Genomic DNA, 24,028 nt, shown 5'->3' on the forward strand with positions numbered 1-24,028 from the left:
GTTGTCTAGCTGGTTGCAGTGGACATCGCTGTAATCTATTGACCAAGTTTCACGAAGCTGTAGTGGATAATACCAGCGCTGGACCAAACAGACACCATTAACTCTTTTCGATGAATATTTGGTTTTGGACTGTATTTTGGCACTTCATCTTCATCCAACCATTGTTCCAAATGCTTGCAATTGTCAACAAGAATCCATTTTTCCCCACAAGTAGCAATACAGTGTAGAAATGGTTCACCTTTATGTTGTGACAGCAAAGAAAGGCAAACTTCAAGACCATTTTTCTTCCTTATGCAGGTTTAATTCACGTAGAACCCATCTATCCAGCTTCTTTACCTTGCCCATTTGTTTCAAATGGTCCGATATTGTTGGAATCGTCACGTCAAACCTTGCTGCTAATTCACGTATATGTTGAGATGGATTCGCTTCCTCTACAGCTTTCAGCTCATCATTATCCACCTTGGTCTCAGGTCACCCACGTGGCTCATTTTCAAGATTAAAATCAGCAAAATGGAACTTCTCAAACCACTGATGTACTGTGTGTTTGTTAACCACATCCTTCCCAAACACTTCGTTGATATTTCAAGCTGCCTGCGCTGCATTGGTTCCACGAGAGAAGTCATATTCTAAAATAACAAATTTTTGACTTATCATCCATGGTTTCACAAAAATTGCTCTAAAAAAATTTGAAAGATAATCTCAAGCCAAACCATGTGTTTCAAAGACTGAGGATGTACCTTCACAATAGACATAAAACAAGCAGTGTCAAAGTGAAATGTCAGAGATATCAACTATCAGACTTAGTAAGTACTTAAGGAAATCACACATTTCCTACTAAATAACCTAATAATTATTTTTTTTGTTCTGGGATCTCTCCACTTTGAGTGTTGGTGAGTGGTAAAGAATATCTTCCGCTGCAGAAAATGTTTGAAAGTTTAAAATGGTGGATATTTGCTTTCCCAGCCATAAAGCCTGGTTATTCACAGTATATTTTCACAGTATTTCCAGTGTCAATGTCATTCATCAATATAGCATACAGCTGAGTTAACAAAGATGTCTAAAAAGTCAAATTTTCAAAATTAGGTGAATTAAGCCACAATCTAACTCTAGTCTCCACCTCCAGTTTCTCAGATCCCTTGGCAAAACCTTACCCTGAGTGCTCACAGCTAAAGTAAGCAGTCCATGTCTTCTTGTACCTTCTAAGAGAAATACAGGCACTGAAATATTGGCATTTCTTTACTTTTTTGCTCAAGGGCTGAGGACAGGCAGAATAAGCACGAAATGTAAGCACCACTAACTTCCACCAGAGCCACAGCCCGCAGATCAGCCACGACTTAGGAACACCGGCCACAGGACGGCCAGTCAGTCCCCGCAGTGGGCGAGGCGAGGCAGGGCGGCGCAGGAGGACGCAGGCACCACTGGCGCCGTGACAGCTCTCAGAAAGGGCACAGTCAGAGTGGTTCACCTTCGGGCTGAACTGGATTTCTGTGTTACACACACTCATGGCCACAGGTCCGTCTTGGCATACAGCTCAGGCAGCAGGAGATGAGAACGAGGTGCCAAGGGTCCCGCGCAGCACCCAACACCGCCCGGGCTCCGCACCTGCCCCTCGGCACAACTCGGCAGGACACAGGCACAAGACGGGGCAACACCCAAGAAGTCATCAGCCTTTGTCCCTCGGGGGAAACGCATGCTAACATTTTTAAATAAAGTACACAAATTGATGTTGTCATTGCTTTATTACTCACAGTTTGCAAGCAATATTATATATATAAAAGTCATTATAAAAACAATCAGTTTTGCTAGGAAAAAGTCCTTTTTTCCTTTGCATCATGGATTTCATTGTGACACCTGGGGTCCTTTATGTTAAATATATTATTCCCGGAGGCTCTGGAAAAACAGTAGAGGACTCTGATTTCTCATACCCCCTCAAGTCCCACCTCTTCCCTCACATGGGTCGTCCACCTTAAAAACATAATGAAAACAAATATGCCGTCCCCCTGCCTGAGCCTCTTCTCAACCTGTGTGTATCTAGAGACGCCGCCTTGGTTAGGAATTCAGAAGTTCTCCCAAAGTTCTCGCTGACACCTCATAGAGAAATCTGAAACACAAAGAAAGAAACACTTAGCTACAGAAAAGTGCCCAAATTATCCAAGTGTGCATTTTCAAAAATACAATCTAAAAATGGTTTGCAACCAGATGCGCCTAAGAAGAAAGCTGAAATAGTTTATTCCACTAACAGTTTCTCGGGTAAAACGGAGTCAGAATCCCCAGGGCGTGATCCTGGGCACCCCACGCGGCCTGCGGCAACGGCGCCCACCCAGCAGCGCCAGGGCCAGGGACTCTCTCAGACTACTCTTCCTCATGGGGCGGGACGTGCTCTCCCTGCCGGCACCCACGACCCCAGCCTGCTGCTCTGCCACACACAAAACTATTTTACCCACCAAGACAGTCTATTGCCATGAGGTTTACCTGGCACCTCTGATAAACTGAGACCTTCAGAAAAGCCTCACCTTCCCGCCCCTGCCCCACCCCTGCTGCACCCCTGCCCCAGGCAAGGCTCTGCTTCCCCACCCCCACTCCCGGCCCCACCCAGGCCGAGGCATTTCTGTTCCCAGAACAAGACTAGCGTTTCCCTTGCAGGGCATCTATTTTATTTCAACATCATTACTGGACTGTCCTTTTAGATTTGAATACATGTTTGCAAAATTCCCCCTTTTCCCTGCTTTCATCATCCAATAAGCCCTACCTACATGGTCCCAACACACTCTCCTCCCAGAGGAGACGTGGATAAGCTAATCTCTGATTTCCTCTTAGACACAAATATCTCCTTTTCACACCGAATGACACCTCAACTAGATTTTAAGCTGATGACAGTTATTCCATCGCCTTCTCATGTCCAGCAGTGCCCGTGAGAACACGCGTGTCCACCTGGAGCTTGCCCTGTGGAGACCGCCCTGCCCACGAGAGCCTAAGGAAAATGTGAATCAAGTGGTCGATTCACAGTTTCTAGTAATCATATTAAGAACTGTAAAAAGGGTGAAATTCACCTTGGTACATTTTCTTTAACCCATTATGTCCAAAATACATCAACCAGTAACCAATACAAAACAGCATTTCACATTCTGTTTCTACACCAAGTCTACAGAACCCCGTTACACCCAGGCCCGTCTCTGCGCAGACTCCCCGCATTGGCCGGCACATGCCTAGGAGTTTTAGTATCTTCTCTTTATCCCTGGAATTTAGGAATTTTATCCAGAATTATCTAGGTTTGATTTCATCAATCCCATCCAGAATTATTGAAAGAAAAAAAAAGAGAAAGAGAATCTTTAAAATTATGCATTCCTTCAGCTCTGGGAACCTTCTCTGGTCATCTGTCGAACTTCTGCTTCTCCCTGACATGAGGCCTCCAACTCCCCTGAGTCGGCTCCACCTGGTCACCTCCCCTCGGCGTTAATGTCCTGTCCTGGGCTCTCCCTCCAGCATGGTCCTCAGATCACTGGGACCTGGCGTCAGCAGGGCCTGCTCTTAACACTGGCCGCTGGGGCTGCAGCTGACTGTCTTCCAAGACCCTCGTCACTGTCTGGCTTGCCCACCCGGCCACGCTGACAGCACAGCTCTCCCCGCCCCTCCCAACTGCTGGGCCCCCCTTCCCGCGGCTGTTTCTGTCTGTGCCAAGCTGGACACAGTGGATGCAGAGAAGGTGGGCAGGAGGGCACAGGTGTGCAGAGCCCGCCACACAGTGGCAGCCAGGACACCTGGCCCTAAAGTGACACAAGGTGCCCACAGCCCTTTCAGGTCTCCCGGACTCAGTGGTGGAGAAGACCTCACCCCGGGTCAGCTCCCTGGGCCCTCCCAGGGCCAATCTCCCTCAGCTTCTACTGGACCCCTGCCACAGGGTCTCCTGCCTGAGCCCCCATCCCCCAGGGGAGGAGAGTGCTCTGTCCACACCCAAGATCCCAAGTCCCGGTATCCCAGGGGACCAGAGTGCTCTGTCCACATCCCAGGTTCCCCCACCCACCAGATCAGAAGCACTGATGGTGGAGTTGAGACAGAGTGGAAATTCTCCAAAATCTAAAATTGATTTTTAATTACTTAAAAATATTATTTTCTCCTTATGTAGGCATAACTTTTAAATACTTAAGAGAAAAATGTTACGGTGGTTATCTTGGCGAAAGTACGGTAGTCCTTGGTGTTTGCAAGGGAGGGTCCCAGGACCCCTGTGGATGCCAAAACCCATAGGTGCTCGAGTCCTGGATACAAAGCAGCATAAGATCGATCTGCCGACAGCCGCGAACAGCCTCCAGTATGTTTAAATCGTCTCTAGACGACCGCTGACACCTGATGCAATGCGATGCTATGCAAATAGCTGTTACGCTGTCGTTTAGGAGCAATGACAGAGACAGTCTGTACGTACTCAGTACAGATGCGACCATCCATTTTTCCTTGAGTATTTTCAATCCCCGGTTGGTTGAAGCCACAATGTAGAGCCCACAGATACAGAGGGCGCCTGCACCGACCAGGCAGGCGGTAAGCGGCCAGCCACCCACGCTGACCACAGTGATGACACAGACGAATGCAAGCAGCACACAGCTGACTGCTCGGGGCTGGAAGCCAGGCTGCACATCTCTGACTGCCGGACCACGGTGGAAGGCGCCGTGCAAGCCAGAGGACCAACGACTACTGAAGAACAGAATGAAGAAAACACGGAATTCCAGAGCCGGAAGGACAGGCCAGGGCTCTCCGCACACGCGCACGTGCACCGCAACCCTAAAGCCCGCAAAGTATGCCCACCACGAGGACTCAGATGTCAGCCCCTCACTCGCACCGTCTGCGCCAGGGCAGGATCACGTGCGGTGACCACAGCCACAGGAAGGGCAGAATCACTTCTCCAAGAAAAACAATCAATAAGATCAAAAGACAATGTATGTATTTATAAAGAGCGGCTTGTGAATGGTCTTAATTATCCACACCAAGTTCCACTGGGTACTAATGACAGAAACGTGCTGCCACATCAAATTCATTCTGTGAAAGGACGGGTCAAATTGCATAACTGGCTTTCATTCATCAGCACGTGGCCACTTTCCAGAAAATGCTCCTCTCCCTGCAGGCCCTGTGACAAGGGTAGATGTTGGGGACCATGTCACCTCACTGTCAGAGACACCGCATGGCAGGGACCACGTCACCTCACGTTAGAGCTGCCTGCACAGAGGCCCAATTGTGATTGGTGCGTAATCTGCGTTCAATACGATTACAGTTCACTCGATGGGAAAAATTCATGAGGTGGTACGACCCTTAAATATTCATACTTCCATAATTTCGAGTTATAGATTTATCACTATCTTCGCACTGTGCACGAAAGGAACAAATTCCATATGCTTGACACTGAGACACACCAGCGCACCGGCGCCCGCACGTGGCTGTCGCCGAGACGGCGGGTCGGATTTGCCGCAGCTGCGCCGGGCGGGGCAGTAAACGCCACCGCGACGCGGGCCTCGGGCAGCACCCACAGGCCAGACGGCGACCCCGCCGGAGAGAGAACCACCTTAGCTGGTACGAAGGCGTTCACGCCTCAGTTAGTGCCCCGTTGCCCAAAATATCAACCGCAGCAAGGGGTTCCCAGGTCGTAACGATGTTTACTTGCCTTGATGTCCAACGTTAAATCGATACTTAAAAATAGTCTTAGATCTTAGTTGTCTGTCTTCCATTAGACTGCTTCTTGTGTCATCCGTTTGTCAGATTCACTTTTTGTGGGGACGCTGGTTTCTCCGCAGTTCGCCCCCTGCTCGTTTGAGGAAGACGCCAGTTCTCCCGGTTCCCTCCCGACGCTCCCCAAGGGAAGCCTGTTTCCACCGCGGTTGGCGCAGGGCGCAGGGCGCGCAGGCGCGGAAACGGGAGAAAAAAGTCACACCCCATTTCGTTTCCGCAGCGAGTTCTGAGTTCTCTCCACTTCCTTCCCCTCAACGCAACTGGCACGACTCGCGGCCTGTCGCGAGCGGGCGGGCGACACCCTGCGACATCCTCCACAGGCCCGAGGCGTCGCGGACTGGCGGTGGGCGTTCGTGCGTGTGCGACCCCGGCCCTTCACCCTCGCGTCAGGGAAACCCCGACGCCCGCGTGAGAAACGCACGGGCGCCCGCCGCCATCCCGGAGCCACCGCGGCCAACACGGTGTAAGATCTAGGTCGGCGCACAGTTTCACAGGATTCAGGCAGTGACTGGAACTCAGACGAAACCGGCGGCACGAAGGACTCGGAGAGCGCAGGACCGCCGCGGCCCGCTCCACGACGAGCCGAACCAGCGACACGACCTCGTGACATGGCGCAGGGGAACGCGCGGGGACCGGCCGGACACTCGCCGCACCGTGGCGCAGCTTCCGCTCGGCCGCGAGGAGCCCGGACGTCGCCGCTCCGACCGCAGGCCCGGGCACGAGTCCCACGACAGAGCCGCCGGGGGCCACCCACAGCACAGAGACCTCCCGGCTCCGTGGCCACGTCCACAGCAGAGAGGCCTCCCCGCCCCAGGGCCACGTCCACGGCACAGAGACCTCCCGGCCCCGGGGCCACGTCCACGGCACAGAGACCTCCCGGCCCCGGGGCCACGTCCACGGCACAGAGACCTCCCGGCCCCGGGGCCACGTCCACGGCACAGAGGCCTCCCCGCCCCGGGGGCCACGTCCACGGCACAGAGACCTCCCGGCCCCGGGGCTACGTCCACGGCACAGAGGCCTCCTCGCCGCGGGGCCACGTCCACGGCACAGAGGCCTCCTCGCCGCGGGGCCACGTCCACGGCACAGAGACCTCCCGGCCCCGGGGCCACGTCCACGGCACAGAGACCTCCCGGCCCCGGGGCCACGTCCACGACACAGAGACCTCCCGGCCCCGGGGCCACGTCCACGGCACAGAGGCCTCCCGGGAACCAGTGCCCGGCGGGAAACCCGAACCGCAAGCGACGGACCGCGGAGGCTTGGAACAGACGCAGAGTCAAGACCTGGCGCTCAACGTCGGAGGAACGGCCCATGGGCTTCCTGCTGGAGGGACGAGGAACGTCACGCAGGGAGCGCCGTCCCCGCCCGTCCCTGTGAGGCCGCCCTCGGGAGGGGCTTCGCCAGAGCCCAGCCTGCCGTCAGGACCACCTGACCTGGGGAAGGGACACCCGCTGGCAGCCCTCCAGGTGGCGGGAGTGACATCCATCCAGGGCCCGGCTCCGGGAGACGCCGGCCCCACGCCCCCCCCCCACCGAAGGGAGGCCCGTCCCCCGGCACAGCCGCCGCTCGAGGGGGGCGCACGAACAGGCGGCACGCGCGCCGGCAAGACAACAAGCAGCAGTTTCAGCCGTGAACCCACCAGGCAGGAATTTAAAACGACCGTGGTTAGCACGCCAGGGCTGCAAGGGGCGAGCAGACGTGCGAGGACAGACGGACGATACAAGCAGGCAGGTGGCAACCGCTCCTGCTTCTTGGGAAAAAAAATAAATGCTAGAGATAAAAAACACCGCAACAAGAATGAAGAATGCCTTTGATGGGCTTATTAGGAGACTGGACGCAGATCAGAAAAAGAACTCTGAACTTTAGAGCATCTCAGCAGAAACCTCCAAAACTGAAAAGCAAAGAGAACAAAGACTAAAAGAAAAAAATAACAAAATATCCAAGAACTGTGGGACAAATACAAAAAGTGTGACACACACATAATGAGAATTTAAGGAGGAGAAGAGACAAAGGAAGAGAAGAAATATTTCAGACAATAATGACTGAGAATCTCTCCAAATTAGGGTCAGATGCTAAACCACTGATATAGGAACCTCTGAGAACACAAAGCAGGATAAACGCCCCCAAGACAGCTTCAAACTACAGAAAATCACAGATAAAGAAAAAAGTCCTGAAAGAAGTCAGAGAAAAATTATCTACTGAGAAGCAAAGATAAGAATTACACCCAGTTCTCAGACACCACACAGGCAAGAAGAGTGCAGTAAGACATTGAAGGTGTTGAGAAAAAAAACCACCAAGCTGACGTTGTGTGTCCTGGGAAATTTCCTTCACACGTGAAGGAGAAATAAAGACTTTCTCAGAAAAACAAAAATTGTGGGAATGTGTTGCCAGTAGACCAATCTTGCAAGAAATATTAAAAGAAGTTCTTCAGCAAAAAGGAAAGTAACAGGTCGGGTTCTGGCATCTGCAGAGAGGTGGCACAGGGGAGGAGGAGGAGGAGATAAGGTCAATGGAACTTTCACTCTTACTTTTCTATGCTTCATCTACCTTACACACAGCAGTCTGTTCAAGATAACAGCAACCATGTATTCACGCACGCTCCCGTGTACGTATGTGCTTAGTGTGCTCACAAATAGGGGACATAAAGGAAGGCAGTGACACCAGGGGCCAGAGATTGCCGTAAGGGACTCACCTCAGGGAAGTGGCAGCTGCCTGAGCATGAACTTGGTTAATCGTAAATGCAAATATGGTAATTCTAGGACAGCCACTAAAAAAGGTTTTAAAAAAAAAAAAAAGGTATAATGATATGCCAGGAAAGCAGAGAAAATGGAATCATGTAAAATCATATAAAATGGAGCATATAAAATGCTCCATTAAAACTACAAAAGACAGAAAAAGAGTGGAAGACAAAAAGAGGAGCAAACAAGGCCAACAGAAAACAGTAAAAATACGGCAGATGTTAATCCAGCTGTATCAATAATCACTTTGAACGTGAATGGTCTAAATGCAACAACACAAGACAGAGACTGTCAAAGAGAATCAATGCACAAGACCCAACTGTGTGTTACTATGTCGTCTACAAGGAACCCACTTCAAACATGAAGACACCTATAGATTAAAAGTGAATGAGCTGGGCACAGTGGCGCCACCTGCAGTCCCAGTCTCTCAGGAGGATCACTTGAGCCCAGGAGTTCAATGCCAGACTGGGCAACATAGTGAGACCCCGTCTACTGGGAAAAAAATAAATAAATGGATGAATAAAGACAAACCATGATAACACTAATCAAAATGAAGCGGGAGGCAGTCATATTAATTTCAGAGCAGAATTCACAGAAAGGAGAGTTGTCTGAGATAAAGAAGGATATTATATAATGATAAAAAGGTCAATTTCATACCTTTAAGAAAAGACACAACCCTCAATGTGTGTGTGCCTAATTACGGAGCATCAAACTACATGAGGCAAACACTGATAGAACTACAAAGAGAACTAGATGAATCTACTAATGTAGTTGGAGACTAAATATGCAGTTGAAAACAGAAAATGAATACACAAAAATCAATGAAACCAAAAGCTGATTCTCTGAAAGTACCAACAAAGACTGATAAACCTCTAGCCAGTCCAACTAAGAAAAAAAGAAAAAGAACACAAATTACTAATATCAGAAATGAAAGATGAGAGAGGGGGCATCGCTGCAGACCCCACGGTGTTGGACGGATACCCAGGGACCACGCACAACTCCACACCCAGAAATCTGACAACCCAGACGACACCGTGGACCAATTCCTTGGAAGACACAATCTGTTAAAACTTACGCAAGAAGTAGTAGTCTATAAATACTCCTACATCTACTAAAGAAATTGGATTAATAATTAATCCAAAACCGAAAGCACAAGGCCCAGGGGAGTCACAGGTGAATTCTACCAAACATTTACAAATTACTTTATACCCAATTTTCTATCATCTCTTTCAGAGGACAGAAGCAGAGGGAACACTTCCTAATTAATTCTATGGGGCCAGCATGCCCCTAATACCAAACCAGACAAAAATATTACAACAAAAGAAACTACAGACCGATGACCTCTCATGAACATAGATACAAAATTCCTCAACACCACTGTTACCAAATTGAATCCAACAAAATTACTACCAAATTATATTCAACAATGGAGAAACATAATTGCATACCCACAACCAAGCAGGATTTCCCCAGGTACACAAGGCTGGTTCAACACTTGAAATCAACTGACGTAATCAATCAAATCAAGAGGCTAAAGGAGAAAAATCACATGATTATATCTGTAGCAGCAAAAAAAGTATTTGGCAAAATCTAACACCCACTCATGACAAAAACTCCCAGCAAGCTAAAAACAGAGAGAAATTTTCTCAAGATGATAAACAATATTTACAAAAAAACCTACAGCTAACATCATACATAACTGAGAAACTGGAAGTTTTCCCATAGATCAGGCACAAGGCAAGAACGTCCCGTCACACTGTGGTGACAGTCCTCACTGACACAGTAAGACAAGGAACGGAAACAGGGTGTACCGATTGCAAAGAAGGAAACAAAACTATCTTTATTCACAGATGACATGATTATCTGTGTAAAAAACGTGAAAGGATCAGCAAGAAAACTTCTGGAATACCAATTACAGGCTGTGAGACGGGTTCTCAGGCCACCAGCCTCAGGCTTCCCTCACCGCCAGCACCTGGCTTTGCTGCGCAGACGGCCGACTTGCCCCTCAGCTCTGCCGTGGGGCGTCAGGGCCCACAGGAAGCCCCCCTGCATCTCTACGCAGACGGGACAGGTTCTGTTGGCCCGGACGGTCCCAACTGACACAGCAGGTGAAGGGATACTGTCCAGTGCTGAGAAGAAACCGGTCCTGGGCCGGGCCAGGTCAGGGAGGAGCCTCACGTGCACTGCGGGGTGAGAAGCCAGGCTGAAAAGGCTGTGTCCCGTGTGCTCCCGACTCTCTGGCTTTCCAGAAAAGGAAGAACTACGGAGACAGTAAAATGATCACTGGTTGCTGGGACTGGGGGAGGGAGGGAGGACCAGGCAGAGCACAGGGCAGCGAGACCGCTCTGTGCAATCCTGCAACGCTGGGTGCGTGAACCTGCAGATCCCCGAGTGGGGCCCCTTGAGCAAATCCAAACCTCACAGGACAAACCCTGTTATTGAAAGGATTTGTTCTGTAAAATTTGGATTCAGTCCAAAGGCCGCATTCAAGGATCCAGAGGCCACATGTGGCCCCTAAGCCACAGGTTCCCCAGCCCAAAGTATGACACCAGAGTGAATTCTGATGTGAACTGTGGCCCTTTGGTGATAATCACGGGACAATCTAGCTTCGCCAGCTGTGACAAAGGCCCTGCTCTGGCGGGATGCTGATGGGGAGGCTGCGTGTGGGGGCAGGGAGCACATGGGAATCTCTGTACCTTCCTCTCAAGTTTGCTGTGAACTAAAACAGCTCTAAAAAATTGTCTGACAAAACACTAAGATAGCCTAACAATGCAAGGATGTTCAGTATTAGCAAATATACTAATACAATCTATTCCATTTGTTTTTTGTGGGGTTTTTCTGTTTTTGTTTTTGTTTTGAGACAGGGTCTCACTCTGTTACCCAACCTGGAGAGCACTGGCCTCATCACAGCTCACAGCAGCCTCAAACTCCTGGGCTCATGTGATCCTCTTGCCTCAGCCTCCCAAGTAGATGGAATGCCAGGTATACACCACCACGCCAGGCTAGTTTTTGTATTTTTTGTAGAGACAGGGTCTCCCTAATTTGCCCAGGCTGGTCTCAAACTCCTGGCCTGAAGCGATCCTCCTGCCTCAGCCTCTGAGAATCTTCGGGTTACAGGCGTGAGCCACCAAGCCCAGCTGAAGGATATTTAATGAATTTCCTGTGGCCTACATATACAGTGTTTATAGTCTAAAACAGCACACAATAGTGTCCTAGGCCTGCCAGGCTCCATTCGTGGCAAGTGCCCTAGACAGGTCCGCCACGTGTTATCTTTATAATGGATTTCTACTGTACCTTCCCGTGACCAGGCAGCGTGGATACACACACACCTGCCGTGGCGATACTCCTGCCTGCAGGACTCAGTAGTCGCCTGCTGCACAGGTTTGCCCGGGAGCAACGGGCTGTGCCACCCGAGCCTGCGCACGCGCACTCCGTGATGCTCACACGACGACACATGGCCTAATGATGCACCTCTCGGACTGTGTCCCCGTGGTTAAGTGACACACGACTGTATCATGTTTATTTATACTTAAAGAAGCAACAGAAAGCCGTGCGGGGTGAGGAGTGACAGGGCCTCGCTAAACCCCTGGCCCACACGGGCAAAGTGCCTGTACGCACAGATGCAGGGGCCCGGGCCCGGGGGCGGGAGCCCTTCCCCCAGCAGCCTGCAGCCGTCGGGCAGGCCGGCCCTGCTGCTTTCCTGCTGGACCCAGTCCACCTGCCCTGCAACCCTCTGCCTCTTCCTCTCCCGCCAGTGCACTTAGGGCCCCGTGTGGATCTCACAGAGAGGCCTCTTCCTACTGGGGTGGGACAGAGACTCTGGGGCTGTGGTGAGGGTGCCGGGGACATCGGGGCAGCCACAGGAGGCGGCACAACGGGACACGGCTGCACAGCCACTGGGGCACAGCCACGAGCGGGCAGACAGCAGGAGCCTTGCTGTGCTGACACCACGGTGGCCTGGTGGCTTCCCTCAGCTGAACAAACGCACATTCACACCTGAGCCACCCAGGTACTTGCCTGTGATGTGGGCTGAAGTTAAAATATCACATGTATGTTGCCAAAGCCCCTAACAACTGGAAAAAGACTAACCAAGTGTTTTAAAAATCTAAAATGTTTTGAGAAACTAAGTCTTGTTACTTCATTTTTATTAGGAGCTTCCAGATAAGCTATTGATAACAAGATCTCACTTCTCTGAAAACGGTGATTAAAATCAGGATACCAGGACAGGAACGTATGCAGTAACCCTTCAGTTAACTGTACCAGCCCGGTTCTCAAATCCATTTGCCAACCTCATTCTCTACCCTTAATGCTCACTTTACTAGAAAGTCAGGTTCACAAATAAACGTGGGAATTGAGGTATTAAAGTGAACACTAACAGTATTTGTGCCTACGACAAGTCTAGTGTATAAAAAGCTACATGTTGGAAGTTTATTCATAAATTAGCAACTTAGGATTTTGAAAGCCTTTCTCCACAGGAGTGGTTTGTTTCCCAGGCACATCAAAACCTGGACCACCCAGCACAGAGCTCTGTCACACTCACCTTTGGGGCTCCTAAAACAGTAGGAAGACACTGTTTTTGTGGCCGATCCAAAAGCCACACACATTCATGGCAGAGTCTGCGGGAACAGGCAGAGCAGGCCAGGACAGCTCGTGGCAGCGAGTCCCGCCCGGAAAGTCAGCCAGGAGCTGTCACAGCCGCAGCGTGGACGTCTGAACCCTGGGTGCCTGTCCGCAGCGGGGACGTCTGAACCCTGGGTGCCTGTCCGCAGCGGGGACGTCTGAACCCTGGGTGCCTGTCCGCAGCGGGGACGTCTGTACCCTGGGTGCCTGTCCGCAGCGTGGACGTCTGTACCCTGGGTGCCTGTCCGCAGCGGGGACGTCTGAACCCTGGGTGCCTGTCCGCAGCGTGGACGTCTGAACCCTGGGTGCCTGTCCGCAGCGGGGACGTCTGTACCCTGGGTGCCTGTCCGCAGCGTGGACGTCTGTACCCTGGGTGCCTGTCCGCAGCGGGGACGTCTGAACCCTGGGTGCCTGTCCGCAGCGGGGACGTCTGAACCCTGGGTGCCTGTCCGCAGCGTGGACGTCTGAACCCTGGGTGCCTGTCCGCAGCGGGGACGTCTGAACCCTGGGTGCCTGTCCGCAGCGTGGACGTCTGTACCCTGGGTGCCTATTCTCAGGAAACGCCCCTGGTCTCAAAAATGCAACCACCACCAAAAATAATGTCTACTTCTAAAACCACATAACCTCAGTTTATATGCCCTCATTTTTCTACAGCAGGATTTTGCACGTCATGGGTTTTCTGGAAGGCAGGATTATAAGTAAATTAGACGCAAGCTCAAAGGGCTTTGACAGCAACATTTCCATCCAGACAGTGCCCTGTCCGGTGACCGCCTGGCTGTAAGCAAACGGAAACACGACCTCACGTGCACCCAGAGAGCGGCCAGCAGTGTCCCAATCGTCCCATCCGGAGTCCCCCTCGTGCTTTACCTTTCAATGCTGTCCTCTTCCAAGGTGATTTCCATGAACGTCTTCAGCTTTCTGTGAACTGTAGCTGCAACCTCCTTCACCTTTGAACTTCTGTGTTTACCTAGGAAGCATATAATGAAAGCCAGAGAAAAGACGTTCACATCACCACACACCATGCACGCGGGCAGCTTTTTCCAAAAGCTGAGCTTCCTCTTCCTTCCCTTTTAGGTGACCCCTTTACTGCCCTGCAGGACGGTGAACGTCCCTTCACGGGGCTGTCACAAAGCTCACACCTTTACGAAAGCAGCTGGCTAGCTGTGGGCCCCACTGGGCCCTTGGGGCAGCTGCTGTCCATGCTGTCCAGCTCACAAGCGCCTCCACCAGGAATGACAACGACATTTCAGGGTCAGTCCCCAGTTTAAACTTCACAGATACTTGAGGACCTACTAAGTGCCAGGCACTGATCAGCATCCAGCCCCACCCCCACCCCTTCGTGTGGAGAAGCCCCTCACTCTGTGATCTCCCCTCAGGGAGGCCTTTAGGGAAGTCTGTTCTGATGCCCAACTTGGGTCAAACTAGTGGAAAAGTATTATCATCAGTCAGGCGCAGTGGCTCACGCCTGTAACCCCAGCACTTTGGGAGGCCAAGGTGGGAGGACTGCTTGAGGCCAGGAGTTCAAGACCAGCCTGAGCAAGAGTGAGAACCCATCTCTACTAAAAAATAAAAAAATTAGCCAGGCACGGTGGCGCATGCCTGTAGTCCCAGCTACTCAGGAGGCTGAGGCAGGAGGATGGCTTGAGCCCAGGAGTCGGAGGCTGCAGTGAGCTATGATGACACCACTGCACTCCAGCCTGGGAGACAGAGCAAAAACTTGTCTCAAAAATAAATAAAAAGAGAACCAGTAGGCAGACTAAATAGCAACATCAAACCGTCCATCATCAACAAAAATAAATTCAGATTTTAACATATAGGCAAGGCCAGGCGTGGTGGCTCACGCCTGTAATCCTAGCACTCTGGGAGGCTGAGGCAGGAGGATGGCTTGAGCCCAGGAGTTTGAGGTTGCTGTGAGCGAGGCTGACACCATGGCACTCTAGCCCGGGGAAAAGAGTGAGACTGTCTCAAAAAATAAAAAAAAAAAAAAACCATATAGGTGATACATGACAAACCAAGAGAAACTCAACTCTGAGGCAGAGAGAGGAATACTTTAACCGTCGCGTGGCAAAGGTGAAAGGTGGACAGGAAGCGCATCCCGTGCACAGGGCAAGCTGAGGAGGGAGGCCCCGGGGGCAGCGCCCTGTCCAGGGAGCTGTGGGAAGCAGGGCCAGCAACGGCCGTTCCCAAACGCCCCTAACCACGCGTGGGAGGTGCACCCAGCCCCACCCAGGCGACAGGCGAACGTGACCGACCTTTATTAATTACCAAAATGATGTGCACGACAGCGGTGAGGCACACGATTCCTTCTATGTCGTCGGACATCACACACACCCTTAGCTCTTCCAAAAATGACCTGTAAAAAAAAACACACACCACACTGCACAGTCTAGACTCTGATGCTCTGTAAGAAAACAGACACAGCCAAGCCCACCAAGAACCACGAAGTCCAGCTCTCAGGCAACAGACCTGGCGGGGCTCGCCCGTCCCCCGCACTGACGTGTGCGAATCACACAGGGCAGGCGCCGAGCCACGGACGCTGCTGGCGGGAGAACAGGAGTGCGGGGCACGTGAAAGGGCCGCCCCGTGTGCCCTCGACGCACACGAGAAAGATTTCATGTGTGTTGAAGGATAATTTGTGGCTGCTAAAGATGGTACTTTTGAAAGTTTTCTTTAAACGTGTCTACTACCAAAGCTATTCCCTCTGTCAGTCCCCGTGCGCCGCAACAAACCCGGAACCGGGGTCCGGCGACACTCGGGCAGCTGTGCGCTGGGTGGAAGCAACACTGCCGTCTGCCCCGAGAAGTACCGTGTTCACACACACAGGTATCGTGAAACACCACGTTAACACTTGGTGTTTCTCCCTTCACTGAATTATAGTTTGACAGGCGTAACCAAAAACTATTCAAGTGCACACACTTTAACGTTCTAACTTTAAAGGTAGAATTTTTCTTTGTTTAAGTTTAGTGCAAACATCTTCAATCACTGACAGAGAAAATCCTAGAAGACAATGCACCTTTGACAATGCGAGAGGACAGCAGCAGCAGGTGGGGCTCACGCACGGCGGTTACCTGACCACGCCGGGGGACTTCATGACCATGCCTATCAGACACCTCGAGAACGGCGGGAGGTCAGACAGACGCTCTGGAGGGGTGAGTGCTTCTACATCAGAAACCTGAAAGAAAGTTCCAGATCAGGAAGGTACAAACCGAGACTGGGCTAATTACTTGCTTTACGTCACTTCGGGTTTGCTTTAACACCTGAGAAAAGCTTTCCAGAAGTTCAAAAGAATTACCTTTCCTAACTGCTGAAATGTGTACAATAATGACGTGTCTTATTCTGTGAGACAGCAATAAAGAAAAAAGACATGTCACTCGACAGCCCTTTTGTCAAATAGTCTTTCATTTGTCACCGTCCACAGCAAACGTGTGTCTCTGGGCGGCACGCTGGCCATTTGGACAGGACCCTTCCTGTGGGGGCTGGGCCGCGCACTGCGGGGTGGGCAGCACCATCCCAGGCCCCCGCCAGCCGGGACAACCCTCAACGTTCGCAGACATCGCCAGTGTCCCCTGGAGGGACAGAGGCAAAATGCCGCAGAGAAGCACCACTAGCCTGGAGCCGCCAAGAACGCGCCTCTGCCAGCAAGTCGCGTGGGGAGCCCCTGCCCAGGCCGCCTGCTCCAGGCGCGGCTCAGGCCGCCTTCTCCCGGCAGCAGCTGAGGCGCGAGTGAGGCCACCCACCCGTGTGCGTCCCCGCCACCGTCTTTTGCCCGATCCTGGCTTTTAGACAGCCAGGGACGTCACGGAGGAGGGACCAGCCGCACTTCCAGCGCTGTCCCACAGCCCTGCTAGGGTCACAGCACAGATCTGGATGCTGACGTCAGTCATCACATGTGGAATAGCACCTTTTCTCATTAAGATGCTCCGTATCTTAAAATACATGTAAACGCACTTCTTATACTGTGAGAGAAAAGACCACTGACGGGTTAACATAAAAATAATTAGTCTATCTAGAGATTTTTAGCCTAAATAGGAGTAAAACACACAGCAGCACCGGGGAAGGAGAGCACAGCCGCGAGGCTCCCGCGTGCACACGACAAGCGTCGCTCCTGACAGTGACTGTGGTGAGTCACGCGTGCACACTGAACTCTCGGGAAACACTGGCACGTTACAGCAAGGATAACGTACAAGCCGGCGGAGGAGACGAGATGGAACAGCGACAGCACTTAGCTCGCCGGAGACCGGCAGCAGGGGCAGAAAGGCAGAGCGACCGACGGACGAGCTGGCGGTGAACGGAGACTCCGCACGCCGGCCCGGACCCCGGCTGTCCCCGCCTGTCAACATCTCCCCCGGTCACACGGCCACAGCCACCCCGAGCAAAAGGCAGAGATCACCACGATGGATTTTTAAACCCCACCCATGTGGTGTTCACCAGAAACACACCTTAAAAATAAAGAAAAGTTACAAGTAAAAGGATTAGGAAAGATTTGCTGTGCAAACATGACGCACGAGACAGCTGGCTCGGCAAGAAAGTGCCACAGCAGACTTCAGGATGGGAGTGTCACGGGAGACAGAGAGAACTTCGTGACAACGCGGCAGTCGTTTCATCAAAAGACACACATCTTACACGTGTGTGGACCCAACAACAAAGCTCCCAAATCCAAGAAAATTGAAAGAATTAGTGAAAAAAGAGACAAAGCCACAATCACAGCTGGAACAAGGGACACATTGGTGAGGAAACAGAACAGAGGTCAGCAAACTTTTTCTGCAAGGTAGAAAACAGTAAATATTTCCGCTTTGCAGGCAGAGTTGCGACACCTTCCGTCATAACCACTCAGCCAACTCCTCTGTCATGGCACAAAGGCAGCCACAGGAAACCGGCCGACGGCACAGACCTCCACCGGCAGGGCTGCCCCTCGGCCACCAACCACCGGTGACTGTTCGCCACGTGGCTCGCCGGAACAGACACGGCGGGTTTTTATTCCATGTATGATCGAGTAATTACTTTCCTGAACCAATGAGCTCCCTTCAAGCTTAAAGGAGGGCCTTAAATTCTATTTAATGTTTTAGAATTTAGTCAACATTTTATTAGTTGTACTTTTATATTACAAAACTCATAATTTATATCTAAGGGCATATAATTCTGTTATTCCGTCATATTTCATCTTTTCCTACCAAGAAAGCCAGTCCTGGTTTCTACTATCTTCTCCAGCCACCGCCCCAGGCCCACACTCGGCTGTATCTCTGGGGAAGGAGCAAGAAAACACCTCGAATGTTCCACCTGGGGAAACATCACTTTCTGCGTCAGCTTGAATCATCATCCTGATTATGACAATCTTTAATAATTTCTGCATTAATAATTATCTTCCAGTCATCTATACCTACCAGAAGGAAAATAAAACAGTAGCAAGGAAGAAATTATCTGTCTAAACTGATACTGGAAGTTTGAATTTCCCATGCTCAGAAATGGAAAGCAGGGAGGACCAGTAACACTAACGACTCAACCCTCCACAGCGGCACAGCCCAGCATGGTCGGCGCTCTGCTCACCACGGCCGCCACCGCTCCCGTCTCCTCGGGGGAGAAGGACCTTAAGAAAGCATCAGCCCACATGAACCTCTAAAACAGAGCAAGAGAAATGATCAAGGGTGAGGACTAGTCCCCCTTCATCAAGGCTGATAACGTGAGGTATAGCTGCTAGGAAAGTGTACCACTCACTCAGGTTTGAGTTCTTAGAAAATAGTTTGAAAAACGTAAAAACGTGCTACTAGAAACAGCAGCTGGTAGGGTCAAAGGAGACACCGCGGTTTCAAGATCTGTGCACGTCACCTTCCGCAGCTGGTGGCTTATCTCGACCACGGGTCCCGCAATCAGCGTGGAGAGCACACCCCGGTGCACGGCAGTGTCCGTGTGCCAGGACTGAACAGCGGTGACGAATTCATGAAGAGGAGTCTGGACAGAATGCAGGAGCTACAAGGAAGCACATCAGTCACTTTTAGCAGAGCTAAAATATCATGGTTTTTAAAACAAGCCAAAAAGACACTCCGCGGTCAGTATTCCTGCTGCCCTCCCAGGTCCGGGTGCACTGCCAGCGCCCGCTGCGGCCTCCCTGCTGCCGACTCAGCCTCTCCAGCACCAGGGCCCACAGAGGACAGCGGGACCAGAGCCCACAGGGAGCCGCAGTTGTGACCGTCCTTCCCCCAAAGCCAGGAAAAACCCTCCGGAACACGGGCCTCGGGAGGAGGGCGGGCGGGAGGGCAGACGTCAAGGACGCCGGGCAGGGCACCAGCCGCAGGCGCCACCCGGCCGCCCAGGAAAGGTTTCGTGGGAAAATTAAAGGTTTTAGCACCAATTATGTAAACAGATCACAGACACTTGAAACAACTCATCAAAAACAGGAACATTTTAAATTAATTCGAATTGAACTAGACTAGAAGAAATATGGACAATAACCATCAATTATCCCCATCAGCTAAGGACAGAGTAAAACCGAAAGTCTTCAATATTTCATAAACGGCCTCCCATTTAAGCAATTCTTTAAATCATTAAAAAATAATAGCTTGTTGATATTTTTAAACCACTACTTGGGAAAAAAATGGCCTCTGAGAGCAGCACGAGCTTGTCAGGAGACGGCCCCGTGCCCTTTCCAGGAGCAAAGCCAATCTGGACACGGGTTTTCTGCGTGACTCGGTCATACACTCTCCCTTCACATGAGTTCGCAGCGCACAGGGGACCACAGGGAGGGCCACGCACAGTGGGAGCGCAGCCCACGACAGCAGCTAGCATTTCGCCTGGACAAGGCCTCTGTCACTCCACAAATACTCAAAACTAACATCGGCGTAAGTGTGCTTTATTTGGAAAATTCTGTGAAGCAATCATTGAGCACTCAAGGCCTACAGCAACCAGTCCTCTCTCTGCTTCCTGTCCTGCCGGCCGGTTGTGACCTGAACTCGTGAAATCCTGTCTCAAGACTGGTGGGCAGAATCTGGAATGGCTGGAGCTCTGGACCTCCTGGCCACTGTGTGTGCCCCGCCAGGAAGGACGGATCCCAGCAAGGAGCCCCACACCCGGCGCCGCGCCTCCCTCAGAGCCAACGGCAGAGCTCGCCCTGCCTGCGCGCAGCAGCCGGGACGCCACACGCTCCGGCCCTGGGGCCCCGTCTGGCCACCCGTCCCGGGAAGGCCTCAGTACCCGCAGGCCGTCTTCCGGTTGCTTCCTGAAGCTCCGGGCGATACATTCCAGCATTTTCTGAAATACTTTCTGGACTGTGTCAAACAGCGTTGCAACTTCTTCATCTGAATCTGTTTTCTGAATCAAGGGACTTCTAGTTATCTCTTTCAGAATGTCAAGAAGCAACGAAACATAAAAAAATCCCTTCACTAGAAAAAAATTGGAAAAAAATCAGTTATCTAATCACACAATTTAGTTAAAATCATGATACATTTTTCACTTAACACCGGTATACGACAGTAATGTAAAAGAGATTGTTACTGGTGGGCCAAAAACCAGGTTGACCGGATTAATCTAAATTCTAACCTAAATAGATAAATAAAACCTTTGTTTCATGATTAAACCTTGCTCGTAATTAAAGGTCAACCCCAGGACCCTGACCCCAGACCTCACCGGAGCTCAGCCTCAGCAGCAGCACCGAGAGGATGCTGGGGGTGCATTGAAGCCATGGGAAGGAGACCACAGGCAGATTAACCAGAAACTGAACTACAGACTTACTGAAGCCAATCTTCAAAACTCAACGTTGAATTTACTAAATGTTACCATTTTCTGCCTCTTCTAGCCAATACCTGGGCTTCAGGAAATGTAAACATCCAATGTTGAAGCTTCTACAGGTCTCAGTGAGAACCAAAGGCAGCACTATGACGCTGAGTGAAAGTCCACCCAGAATCCGGTCTGCACCGGAGGCAGCGGGCAGGAGGGGCCGTCAGGGCTGGGGCCTGGGGGGCCCCAGCTCAGCAGCGCTCGCCTCTGCCAGAGACTGCGCACGCGGCCTGGCGCTCCCCGCCCCAGCCCAAGTGGCGCGGGGGCTGCCCTCTCGTTCGCTGAGCAGGTCTGACCCAACACCAAGCAGGTGGTAGCCATGGCACCATGTCGCCAGCTGCCAGGGTCACCCATGTCGCCTCTTCCCTGGGAAGCCGCCCCTTCCCTTGGGGGTTGCCCCATGTGGCCTCTTCCCAGGGGCCCTGGTGGGGGCGGGGAGCACATCACCAAGAGCTCCTGACCTGCCCCCCCCGCAGGGGGTGTGGCCAGCAAGGCCCGCCCGTGGGGAGGTCTGCCAGCAACACACGGAGCACAGGGAGCCCCAAGGGCCCCAGCAGAGACACTGGGTGCCGTGTCTGGCGCGGAAACAGCTGTGAACTTCCTGGCCGCATCAGCCAGAAATCCCTTTTCCGGCACATGCTAGTGTGTGTCACACATCTGTCTCTTAAAAGTGAGAGTCCACACTTGCGTGGTGGGAGGGAGTGAGCCCGGCGTTTGCGGCTCTGAACCACAGCGGTACCTGTCTGCATGATGCCAAGAGCCCTCTGGAGAAGCTGCGACTGAAACGCCCGGTCGCCAAGGCCAACCATAACCGCGTCTTTACACACCGCCAGGTACGTCTGGAAGAGACACACGCAATTCACCCGCAAAGGCCATGGAAAAGGGAGTAAATCCAGCCCGAGAGACCCTTTCACTCCTGACGTACCAGTTACCTCACAAAGCAGATATTCATAAAGGAATTTCCATAAAGATACATTAATTTTCATTTTTGTTTCCTAAGAAATCTAGGAATGTATTTTATGGAATTCTGAAAACATAACTGAAGACCTAGTACATGCAATGTGTAAAATTATGCAGATTATGCTTAGTGAGGACATAAACTCTAGATTAACAGCTGCCACGGTAAGTGTTTAAGAAGAGTGACGCTAATGTCTAAAATTACCACCTTAAAATAGAAAGCGAAGTCCTGAAATGCATAACAGACCCGGTAAAGAGAAAGGTTTCTGTGTCTTTAGATTTCTAACCTGGATAATTTGCTGATATACGACCTCGTGAAGCTTCAGATACTCTTCTTCTTGATCTTGAATAAAAGGTAAAACTTTGCTTTCTAACCAAAAGCCAGCGTCTTCCAAAATGGACAGATAAACTTTTCCTTCTGAGCAGAACTGTCCGACAAGGAAAAGACAAGTCGGTAAGGAAAGGGCTCGGCCCACACGCGCCCACGCTGCGGGAGCCCGACGCAGGCGCACCTGGTGCTGGAGGTGGATGCTCAGGCGGCAGAGCAGACAGAAGGCTCGCAGGGCCGCCGCTTCGCCAAAGTGCCGCGGCTTCCCGCCTGGCATCTGCAGGAGCGACTCCAGATCTGCCTGTGACACGGAAACCCACTGAGTCACCACAGCGTCCCACACGGCCGGCACCACCGCAGCACCCGACCCCCGTGAACCAGAAAGACACCGGCTCTGGTGCAGCCCAACCTCTGCTGACCTGGGCGCGAGCCGCCGCGCGGGCGTGAGGCAGGCACGGCCAGGCGAGCAGGCTCACCGTCCGCCCACAGCACCGCCCTGTCCCCCTCCTCCGCCTGCACACCTAGCGCCCCTGCCACCTCGCACCCGGCACTGCTCAAGGGAGGCTTTGCCATGGACACCACCCAACTCGACAGCAGCAATGGCGGGGGTGTCCTGCCGGTGACGGCACGAGCCCAGCCAGGGGACCAGGTCTCCGTCAATGGAGGGAGCAGAGCAGGAGAGAACTGTGTGTGTCTCACCCCCAGTGGGGTGCTCTGAGAAACACGACTGTCTGCCTGAGTCCAGCACCCCAAAGCCTCTTCTAAAACCCCAGGTTGTGTTCACACGGCAAAGACAGGGTCGGGGAACCGGGCCTGAGCCTCATCTCCACGTCCTGGTCCACAAGGGGCAGGGGCTGGACGAGATCACTCACTCTTTTCTGTAGCACCACGGATACGAACATCTACATCTCCCATCATCTCTCTGCCATCACACGAGTTCACTCAACTTTCAGCGTACAAAGTTACCTTCGACGTCTCAAGTGCTTTTAAAAGGCTGTTAAGTTTCTTCTGGGGAGCGGAGAGCAGGCTGTGGCGGTTCTGTGGATGGGTCAGCAAATACTCCATGTAAACCAAGGCTAACTCAGGTTTTACGGGGCGCGTGTCGTGGATCTGCACTTTACGTTTAGAAGCTGCGTTCCTCTGCGAGAGGAGAGAGAGAAGCTGGTAACTAAAGCACACACCCTGGAAAAGCCTGACTTCTACTGTGCAGTTATTCTCATTCTCCAAGTTTTAAAGAAACGTGGGGGGAACACACCTTGGCCGGGGGGCACTCCCCGGGCAGCCAGTGGTCAAGGAGCTCCAGCACGTGGCCCACCTGCCCCCAGGCGCACAGGCAGTCCAGCAGGGTGCAGTAGCTCTTGTCCAGGGTGCCCTCCTCCTGGCTTCTCAGGGTGGGGATCACACCGCAGCTGGAATCGCAGGGCTCAGGTCAGGTCTCGCAGCGCAGCAGAGGTGGGGGCAGTCCAGAGCTAACACCGAGGGTCACGGCCCTACGCTCTCAGCCCGCAGCGCTCTCCGAGGCAGGGGTCGGGACGTGCTCGTCAGCCGAGCCCCACCCGGAACAGGGCAAGACGGCGGCTCTGGGCCACGCCAGCCACACCAACCCTGCGCCCTCGGCTCCTGCGACACCTGTTGGATTCTAGAGCTAGAGTTCCCACCATTCTTGTTTAGCATCAGTGAGCATTCATGTGCTCATAAATAGGAATAGAAACAACTTCTACTGAGACAACCAACACTGTAGCCACAAAAGCAAGCCACAGATGTAATTTGAAGTTTTCTGGTACTCACATTTTAAGAGAAACAGGTGAAATTAATTTGAATAACATATCTAACCCAATCCATCCAAAGTATCATTCTAACGTGTAACCAACATTTCACATTCTTTTCACACCACGGCTCCGGCTCTGCACCC

General features: G+C 52.0%; 1 protein-coding gene across 1 annotated transcript in view; it reads right to left on the reverse strand.

Annotated features, from left to right (window-relative positions):
• Positions 1 to 1,760: 1,760 nt before the first annotated feature.
• NCAPG2 (non-SMC condensin II complex subunit G2) overlaps positions 1,761 to 24,028 on the reverse strand; it is a 56,519-nt gene continuing 34,251 nt past the window's right edge. The window contains exons 19-29 of the mRNA XM_069462719.1: positions 23,372 to 23,525; positions 23,083 to 23,256; positions 22,301 to 22,417; positions 22,076 to 22,216; positions 21,571 to 21,670; positions 20,250 to 20,437; positions 18,888 to 19,028; positions 16,133 to 16,236; positions 15,317 to 15,417; positions 13,932 to 14,031; positions 1,761 to 2,101 (exon numbers count right to left, since the gene is read on the reverse strand). Of these exons, the coding sequence (XP_069318820.1) occupies positions 2,050 to 2,101; positions 13,932 to 14,031; positions 15,317 to 15,417; positions 16,133 to 16,236; positions 18,888 to 19,028; positions 20,250 to 20,437; positions 21,571 to 21,670; positions 22,076 to 22,216; positions 22,301 to 22,417; positions 23,083 to 23,256; positions 23,372 to 23,525 (1,372 nt within the window). The 3' untranslated portion in view covers positions 1,761 to 2,049. The remainder of the gene's footprint in view (positions 2,102 to 13,931; positions 14,032 to 15,316; positions 15,418 to 16,132; positions 16,237 to 18,887; positions 19,029 to 20,249; positions 20,438 to 21,570; positions 21,671 to 22,075; positions 22,217 to 22,300; positions 22,418 to 23,082; positions 23,257 to 23,371; positions 23,526 to 24,028) is intronic.

This window comes from Eulemur rufifrons, chromosome 29 (assembly GCF_041146395.1).
Source record: "Eulemur rufifrons isolate Redbay chromosome 29, OSU_ERuf_1, whole genome shotgun sequence".
Classification (NCBI taxonomy): Eukaryota; Metazoa; Chordata; class Mammalia; order Primates; family Lemuridae; genus Eulemur; species Eulemur rufifrons.